General features: G+C 37.7%; 2 protein-coding genes across 2 annotated transcripts; one reads left to right on the top strand and one right to left on the bottom strand.

Annotated features, from left to right (window-relative positions):
• Positions 1 to 5,480, top strand: LOC125820477 (putative late blight resistance protein homolog R1B-14). The gene is made up of 3 exons (XM_049499919.1): positions 1 to 442; positions 2,115 to 4,332; positions 5,459 to 5,480. Exons 1-2 carry the CDS (start codon positions 8 to 10, stop codon positions 4,326 to 4,328), a joined length of 2,649 nt encoding a protein of 882 aa, XP_049355876.1. The 5' UTR covers positions 1 to 7; the 3' UTR covers positions 4,329 to 4,332; positions 5,459 to 5,480.
• Positions 5,481 to 7,061: 1,581 nt separating this feature from the next.
• On the bottom strand, positions 7,062 to 9,641 carry LOC125820496 (uncharacterized). The gene has a single exon (XM_049499940.1). The coding sequence runs from the start codon at positions 9,639 to 9,641 to the stop codon at positions 7,170 to 7,172; it is 2,472 nt and encodes an 823-aa protein (XP_049355897.1). The 3' UTR covers positions 7,062 to 7,169.
• Positions 9,642 to 10,091: the final 450 nt, after the last annotated feature.

Here is a 10,091-nt window from a genome sequence, read left to right as displayed (position 1 = left end):
AAACAATATGGTTGATGTGGGGGTGGAATTTCTGTTAGAGAACTTGATGCAATTGGTGCTGGACAATGTGGAATTAATCGGAGGAGTTAAAAATGAAATCAAGAATCTGCTTGATGATTTGAGTGAATTCAATGCCTTTCTCAAGCAAGCTGCAATGGTCCGCAGCGAAAACCCAGATCTGAAATTATTAGTGAAGAGTATCAGAAAAGTGGTGAATCATGCTGAAGATGTTATTGATAAATTTGTAATTGAAGCTAAGATTCATAAGGACAAAGGGGTTTTCAACAAACCTGTACATTATAAAAGAGTGAGGGACGTCGCTGTGGAGATTAAAGGTATCAGAGATAAAATAAAAGAAATTCGGCAAAATATGGCACATGGCCTTCAGGCACTACTTCAAGATCATGATGATTCAATCAACAGAGGTGGAGAAGAGAGACAGGTATTGCTTCGAGTCCTTAAATTCGCTCATCAAAATATAAGGATCCGGTCAACACGACCCATATTTGTGTGGGTTTATTTATTAATTTGATCCAACTAATTCAGATCATCTAAAAGTTGAAACCAAATTGATCATGAGATACCTTATCGTTTTTGTTTGATATGTTATATATAGCTAAATTAATAAAGATTTTTTTGATTAGATACTTAAAGAAATTAAAACTTAGTAAGTATGAGAGAACTTACCTGTTCGGTATAAAAAATTTTGAGCATTTAACCCAAAACCTTGAGGCAATGAGTGGAGTAGTATCCTTAGTGGTGAATTCAACCGAACTCAATAGCTTTTGTTTAAACTGTATATTCATATTAAATATATCATTAAATATATGTGCATATTAAATTAGTTACTACGTGTTCGCCTTTTGAAGTTCCCTTTTTAAAATGTAGAATACATAAAGTTGAAATCTTAGTTCGAATGAAGGTGAGCGAGCGTAGATGACGATGTAGTGCTTAAAGATAGACAATTCAGACATGCTCTGCAAGTACTTTGAGACAGGAAGATACCTAACAAAGTAAAAGAAAAGTTCATAGAAAGATAGTGAAATATCAATTTTATATGAGAACGAATTTTAGCCAACATATCCACAAAATGAGTATTTTGTTTGGATTTGAATGAACCTTTAAATAATTAAGATGTTATTTCTAGATTTAAACACATGCATAATTTATTTATTTATAAAGATAAAGAAATATATTTAAATAAAATCAAATTATTATTTAATTAAAAAAAATGCACCATTCATGTTTGCTAGTGATAATGGAGATGATTTGTAGTGATGAAGGTGGTAATGATTGGTATTAGTGAGTATCAATAGACTAATGGTGATGGTGATAGTTATGATGGTGGAGGTGGTTGGTGTTGTAGTAACTGGTGTGATGGTGGGAGTGGTAGTGGTAATGGTGAAGTTGATTGATATTAATATTTGGTGATGGCAAAAGAATGTGTGATGCTCAGCAATATGTTAGTGGTAATTTGTGGCGGTGCTAGTTGTGATGCATGATGGGTGATTGATAGTAGAGATTGACCGCAATGATGATAGTGGCGGTGGATGCGGTGATGATAGTTAATATAATTATAATAGTTAAGATGATAAGTGTACTAGCGAATGAAAGTTGTAGTTGGCATCAGTGGTGGTGTTTGACGATGGTAATGATGATTGATGGCTGCGATGACAGAATTGGTTATTGGTGGTAGCTAGTGATCATATCAATAGAGTGATTGTGAAAATTATGCACACAAAAATATATCTCAATGATATTAAGACTTTGTTCAAGATGCAAATGATTAAGACCTATTCAAATCAAAAACTAGTGCTTAAATCTTAATACGAACAAATGCACTTGATAGACCGAAGTTCTGAACCATTCCGATTCCCACCTAATGCAACCAAATGAGGATGTATGGCTTTACACGATTGGACATTATTATAATAGTTATGCCTTTAGTGTTTGTAATGTTAAGTGTTCTGATCTGTCTTTGGAAAATCCAACTTTTCTGCTGCCGGCAAAGTGCATAAATATAATACTACTATATTTTTTGGTTGTATGTTCTTTTTCTTGCCAATGTTACTTAACTTTCATATGTTTAATCTTTATCTTTGCTATTTTAAAAGCCTCCTGTGGTTGAGGAAGATGATGTGGTGGGCTTTGACGATGAGGCGCAGACGGTAATCGACCGTCTTCTTGAAGGATCAGGTGATTTAGAGGTTATCCCAGTTGTTGGAATGACTGGTCTTGGCAAAACTACACTAGCCACTAAGATCTTCAAGCATCCGAAGATTGAGTACGAGTTCTTTACTCGACTTTGGCTTTATGTTTCCCAATCATACAAGACAAGAGAATTATATCTTAACATCATCAGTAAGTTCACCGGAAACACCAAGCATTGCCGTGATATGTCTGAAATGGATTTAGCTCTTAAAGTAAGAGAGATTTTGGAAGAAGGAGGAAAATACTTGATTGTCTTAGATGATGTCTGGTCGACAGATGCTTGGGATCGTATCAAGATTGCTTTCCCAAAAAATGACAAGGGCAATAGAGTATTGTTGACTACTCAAGATCACAATGTCGCAAGATATTGCAATAGGAGTCCACATGATTTAAAATTTCTGACTGATGAAGAAAGTTGGATTTTACTGGAGAAAAGAGCTTTACACAAAGCTAAATGTCCCTCCGAATTGGAAACAAACGGAAAAAGCATAGCCAGGAAGTGTAAAGGACTACCCCTTGCTATTGTGGTGATTGCAGGAGCTCTAATTGGGAAACGCAAGACAATACAGGAATGGGAGCAAGTGGATCAGAGTGTGGGCGAACATTTCATAAATAGATATCAGCCAAATAAATTGGTGCGGATGAGTTATGATGTTTTGCCTTATGACTGGAAAGCTTGCTTTTTATATTTTGGTACATTCCCCAGAGGCTATTTAATCCCTGCCAGGAAATTGATCCACTTATGGATCGCGGAAGGGTTCATCCAGTACAGAGGGAACTTATCCCTTGAGTGTAAAGCAGAGAATTACTTGAATGAACTCGTGAATAGAAATTTAGTGATGGTAATGCAAAGGACGCTTGATGGACAAATCAAAACTTGTCGTGTTCATGACATGTTGTATGAGTTTTGCTGGCAAGAGGCCACGACAGAGGAAAAGCTTTTCCATGAAGTAAAATTCGGTGGTGAGCAATCTGTTCGTGAAGTATCCACTCACCGTCGCTTGTGCATTCATTCCTCTGTTGTGGAATTCATTTCTAAGAAGCCCTCTGGTGAGCATGTTAGGTCATTCCTATGTTTTTCTCCAGAAAAAATTGACACTCCCCCAACTGTCAGTGCAAACATATCAAAAGCCTTTCCATTGCTAAGAGTGTTTGATACTGAATCCATCAAAATCAATCGCCTTTGCAAGGAGTTCTTTCAATTGTATCATCTGAGGTATATTGCTTTCTCATTTGAATTGCTTAAAGTCCTTCCGAAACATGTTGGGGAACTTTGGAACGTACAAACCCTCATTGTCAACACACAACAGATCAACCTTGATATTCAAGCAGACATATTGAACATGCCCCGGCTAAGGCATCTGCACACCAACACGTCTGCTAAATTGCCTACGCCTGCTAACCCCAAAACAAGTAAGACTACCTTGGTAAATCAAAGCCTGCAAACCCTCTCCACAATTGCACCAGAAAGCTGCACTGAGTATGTTCTCTCGAGGGCTCCGAACTTGAAAAAACTGGGCATTCGTGGAAAAATAGCTATGCTAATGGAACCAAGTCAGTCCATATTGTTCAACAATGTTAAGAGGCTGCAATTTCTTGAGAACTTGAAGCTGATAAATGTTGGTCAGACTGATCAGACACAATTATGCCTTCCTCCAGCATCTCTATTTCCAACTAAGTTGAGGAAGCTGACTTTATCAGACACCTGGTTGGAGTGGGATGATATGTCCGTATTGAAACAGTTGGAGTACCTTCAAGTCTTGAAGCTGAAAGACAACGCATTTAAGGGAGAGCACTGGGAACTAAATGATGGAGGTTTTCCTTTCCTACAAGTGTTATGCATTGAAAGGGCAAACTTAGTTTCTTGGAATGCTTCGGGTGATCACTTCCCGAGACTTAAACATCTTCACATATCATGTGATAAACTTGAGAAGATCCCCATTGGCCTGGCTGATATACATAGCCTCCAAGTGATGGATTTGCGAAATTCCACCAAATCAGCAGCAAAATCTGCCCGAGAGATACAAGCCAAAAAAAGCAAGCTGCAAACTGCTAAATCCCAGAAGTTCGAGCTTTCTGTATTCCCTCCTGATTCTGATGGACAGACAGCTTCTTAGAAAGGTTAGTTAAATCTTCCCTTAACATCAATCTCTTTGATTTGTGCTTCGTATTCCAAAAGAAATGTTTAATTATCTGCTATCTCCCCTTTCCCAAGGAGCCTATAACTTGTTAAAATACTAGCCAGTAGCATGAGATAGGAGTATCCAGTAACAATTTACACATCATTTGGAATAGTAATCGTAATATCAAATCGTGGTGATAAGCTTATGCATGTTTTCTCCATTTGCTATGACAGATGCTTATGAAATTACCTATGGATTTTCGGTTGCACATAGGCAGATTCAATTAATTGAAATTCAGAAGCTGAAATTTCACCTCTACCATCAATAGGTTTAGCCAGGACATTTACAACACGACCCAAATAAGCCTCACTCGCGGGTATCTGAGGAATTCCTCCCGTTGCTTTTACAGAACTTCCTTCTTGTATCAACAAACCGCAACCCAATATTGGTTCGCAGTCGACAACATCTTCACCATCTAGAGTAACGATGAGTCGAAGAACACCATGCATTGATGGGTGCTGAGGCCCCATATTGACTATCATGAGGTCTTTTCTTGTAGTTGGTGCAGTCACAAGTTTTTTAATGATTCATTCTTCCATGCATTATTGAAAGTGAAAAGAAGTTCATGTGTCTCTGCACCCCTACCTCCTTTATCACTGAGCGGTCATTTAGGGGCCTTAGCTGGTGATCCGGATTGTTTCCCTCTCGACGATGAAGCTTATCCCCCATCGTCTCACTAGCCGACCTTGATCCCTGTTATTTTGAGGTCATATCTAGTATTCAGGGTTTGCCTCGATTTGGTACCGCTCTAGTGGCCCGCACAGATCTTGAACTAAGAAATAGACCCTAGAAGCTAAAAAAGGCTATCCTGAGCAATTGCAATAATCGGGTTCATTGATATTCCTGGTATAGTAGATGCTATCACACCTACAATCATACTCAATTTGATGGAATTGTTTGATCTTAAAGGGGATCTTCTATAATTTCGCACGTGAACTCACCTTATGGCTTTTGATAAAACTTCAGTTGGTAGTAACATGTTCCTCCATTTTTCTTGGTTGAGTTTCATATTTTTTTCCATTGTGACCTACTCGTCAACAACTTACACCATGCTATTGGTACAGGTCTAAAATAATCACATGATGCTGGTTCAACCAGCCTGGTTGACGCGCATGGTTTTTGCTTCATTTGGCTCACTGCTCTCACAGTGAAGCCTATTGCATTTCACAAGTGGAACGACTGATCCATAGTTTTGTAACTCTTTGGTTTCTTACTGTATTTGATGTGTGTTCATGTTCTATTGATTGTGGCTGCAATGTGCCATCGTAGCCGAGGAATAACAACCAAATGTAACGTTCAAGAAATCTCAGACATTGTTACTTATAAGTCATACCACTCTGAATTTTCTCCATTCAGATACAACAACAGAACAATAGTCACTTGTTCTGATTCGTACACAATTTGATCATGTTTTATTATTTAAGCAGCACTTCTGGCTCTTCAAAGATTGTTTTTTTCTTTCATACCGTCATCAATAACTAGATGCATTTGATTGTGCATTGTATTTCCTCAATGGTTAATTGCAATGCTTTTTCAAATTATCATTTGTTGGGGTAAGGTTTGGGTGTACACCGCCCTCCTCATATCTCACTCGTGGGATTACACTAGGTTTGTTCTTGTTGTATCGTGTAATCATCTCAACTGCTTACCTCTAAGTAGAATATCAAAATAAAAAAAATGACTTGGTACATTGTTTACAAGAAATAATCAATTCTAGAAAATACTTCAAAACATGTAGTTTCATCATTCATCAAATTGCTTCTTTCAGCATAGTCTATGATTATTACAAAATTCAAGTTCATTCATCAGAACAAGCTAAATCAAATTCCAAAAATAGAAGGACTAAAGTTTCCCAAAAAAACTAATTGCTTTAGACTTTTGAGTTATGTATAAACGCTTCATTTCTGGATTTCCTTATAAAGCTTTTCTTACATTTTATGTTCGATAATATTCATAAAAAACGTTGGATAACATAATATCTTGAGGATGATAGTCGATAAGAAAATCCAGCATTTAAAGGTGTGGCATAGTGATCAATGAAGTGGATTACCTTTGCCAAAAACCTCTAGTGATTCCATATTGTTTGACAAAACGGCTTAACATGCACACATCTCATCTCCTTAGCTTTTATTGTATTGTTGTTCTATGCAATGTTGTTGGTTTATGAGGATTTGACCAACAAGTATGGAAAGCATGATGGAGATGAAGAAAAGATGGGGAAGGAACAATTGGATGATGATAGAGAAGGAACATGACAGTCCCATAATACTACTAATGCAATTATGAATGAAAAAAATCAGTTGCAGCACAATAGGAGACGAACATATTTGTCACAGCAATCTGATGATAATGTTTGGGTAATTCATCTTTCTGTTATTTGTATAATGAAAATAACAGATGACTCAATTGTGGATATGTATTCATCTTGAAGAATATATCTAGATGAAAATAAACAAAACATAATCTTGAATAATGAATTGCAAGGTTACATGAATTCTGTGTAAATGAAAGTTAAAATGATGGAAAACTCTAAAGATAGTTTTCCAGTAGAATGTGGATTTCTCTTCCAAGAAAGAAAGGATGCAAGAAATCGCGTCCCTCCTAGACACCTGAGCAGGTTTTTTTTCTAATAACATTCCAAGTGTTTGTTTACACAAACAGAAGCTAAACATATAAACAAATGATCAATTTTCACAGTTTCCACTAAACAAGGGAAGACATCTTTCTTTAGCATACTAGAATCACTATACACACCTCAGGATAGAGTATTAGTAACTAAGCACTGGTCCGTCGAAATGATTCAATTTTCTGAAGCCTAATCTGTTCTCTGAACTTGGCAATGAATTCACCAGCTTTTCTATCAACCTCACTTCCTAGATCCATATCATCAGCAAGGTCAAAGTCAGCTTCTTCATCTGAACTCGTGGGAGAATTGGTTAGCACAGTCTCTGAGTTCCCTTTGGATTCCGAGTTCTCCTTGGCCTCCACAATGTCTGTATTCGTAAAATGTTGCTTTGCTTCAGGCTCACTTTCAAAGAATGCTGAGCTTGGAATTGGCCCACTGTTGTCAAGAATGCCTTCTCTGGAATTGACTGGTGGTTTTGAATCCCCTTTTCGATTAATGCATTTCAAGGATGATGTTGTGTCAAATTGATTATAACGTACCTCATTTACGTCTCCACCTTGTTTTGGACAATCAACCTTTCTTTTTGATCTATCAATATAACTTCTTCGGGATCTAAATGTTCTGACTGATTTTCCCCTTGATGAATTATTCACAGGTGATGGCTGTTTCATGTCCGAGACCAAGGAGTTGACACTTTGTTTTCGTGTGTACGAAGAATCCTGTTTAAGATCCTTGCTGACATGCTTCAATTTATCTTTTGAACTTTCCTGCATGGTTATTTCTGAAGAAGAACCAATGCTAAATGCTTGAGACTTTGAGGTATGATATGTTGGTTCACCATTCACAGGTGCAACATCCTTCAGTTTTTCTTTAGATGTGCGAAGTGTATCAAACTCTGAGGAAGAACCAACAGTAGATCGTTGAGCCTTTGAAGCAACAAATGCAGCTGCATCATCCATTGATCTCGCTGTTGGATGACTAACTTGGATGGGTGGAGGCTTGACATTCTTGTGTGTCTCAAGGTCTTGCTTTCTGGAGTTTGGCATCTCTGGAGAGGCAGAGGATATTGGTGAGATTGTTCTGGGCGAAGAAGAATTGGGAATAATTTGAGCGCGTACTCGAGTCCAGAATGACCATGGCTCTTGATGCTCAAACTCTGTTTCTCCAGCAGAGTGGGACTTAGAATGTGGATGACCTTGAACATGACATGTTTCTCTGCTGGAAGGATACATTTTCATCTTTTTTTCATCCTCCTCATAGTCATCTCTCAGCAGCACATTCATTTCTGAACATGACTCATTGCTAGATTGTTTGACATTTGAAGTTAAAACTGCTGATTCTCCAACGGATGCTCCTGTCTGTTGTGAAGTTGAGATGGGCATACTCTCAAATGCATAATGTGGCTCGGAGTGTGGCATTTTTCCACTTTCATTTTCTGAAGAATAAGAGGATGAAGGTGAGGTAATACTTGGTGAACAAGAAGTAGGACTAGTCCGAGAGGATACCGGTTTACTGAATGACCTAGACTTAAGATACCCAAACTCCAATTGTCCAACTGAGTGAGGTCTAGAATGTGAAGGCAGTCTAACTGTATTCACTTCTTCTAGCTCCCTCCTCTGAGACCTCGAGCGCCATGAAACTTGGCGAGGTCCAGAAGCTTCCTCAAACTTGCTCCTCAAATTGACTGAAGCCATACCTCTTATCTTCTCCTCACTAACTTCATAACCATTACAACCAGACGAACCCCCTGAATTAACAGTATCTTCAACAATAAATTCAGAGTTTTCAGTATTAACTCTGTATCTCAGGCTCCTAACGGGCAAGCCTAAAGGTTTATGGTCAATGTGGGATACCTTTTCAACCCCATAGTTTCCATTGGCAACAACCACCATGGATTCACCAAGAAAGTACTGTGAATTCCAAACTTGAGCTACTTCCCTCTCATTAAACACCTCCGTATTTTCAACCCCGCCTATCTCCGTAAAGGTTCTACTTTTCTCAACTTCATCAAGATTGGACCTTTCTTGACCCCTGTACTCATAATGCAAAAACTGAGAATCCCAATTTGGGATCACTCTTTTGTCATCAGACCCACATAAAATTTCAACCCCATTTTCATCTGAAAAAGATCTACTTCTTTCACCCCCAACAAGTTCAAACCTTTCCTGTTCCCTACCTTCATGATTCAAGAATTGAGAATCCCAATTTGGGATCACTCTTTTCTCATCGGACCCACAATAATTTTCAAGCCCATCATCAAAGATTGAAACTACATTAGACATCCCAGGACCATATGCATCTGAACCATCAAATCTTGAATGTGTTTCAGCATAAGTCTTGTTACTACTTCTTTTACAAAACAAACCATAACACACAACAATGCCAATGAACAAAAGATGAAACAGCTCCCAGAACTGAGTTACTATACTTTGAGTTATAAAGTCAGGAGCTTGGGAAGGAAAGAGTGGAACAACAACAAGAACAATCATGACTAGTACAGATTTCAAGAAAATGTCAGAGCGAGACTTACCCAAATGCTGCTGCTGCTTCACTGTTGAAGCTCTTTGAGGAACAACAAAATGGGGTTGCTGGGAATAGTCTGTAGATGCAATTGCTGCCATTGTTGATTTTGGAGGTTAGGTGAAGCAGAAGAAAGGAAGACTTAACAACAAAGGGAAAGACAAAAAGGGCATGAGTGTGTGGAAGAGAGAGTATATATTTCACTCTACTGTGTGAAAGAGAGAGAGAAGGAAACAGACAGCACATCAGTATTCAAAAGGTGTCATTATTTTATGGTTTTCTATCTCTCCATTATCAAGCAAAGGTCCATTTTTTAGCGGTGATTGCGATCGACAATGTAACTAAAAAAAAGAAAAGATGGATGATTGAATTGAGTAACTTTTGCTCAAATTATGCATTTATATTAAGAAGTTTATAGTATATAAGAAAAAGATTTAAATACATCATTGGACTTTGAGTATGTCATTAGTTAAGCTTATTATGTTATTTTCGTTTAAGAAAAGACGCATTCATGTCATTATTTGTTAATTGAAATCGCATAAATAAGTTAA

Source organism: Solanum verrucosum, unplaced genomic scaffold (genome assembly GCF_900185275.1).
Source record: "Solanum verrucosum unplaced genomic scaffold, falcon-dt-bn FXZP01000020.1, whole genome shotgun sequence".
Taxonomy (NCBI): domain Eukaryota; kingdom Viridiplantae; phylum Streptophyta; class Magnoliopsida; order Solanales; family Solanaceae; genus Solanum; species Solanum verrucosum.
This window is presented reverse-complemented; position numbering and strand designations above follow the sequence as displayed.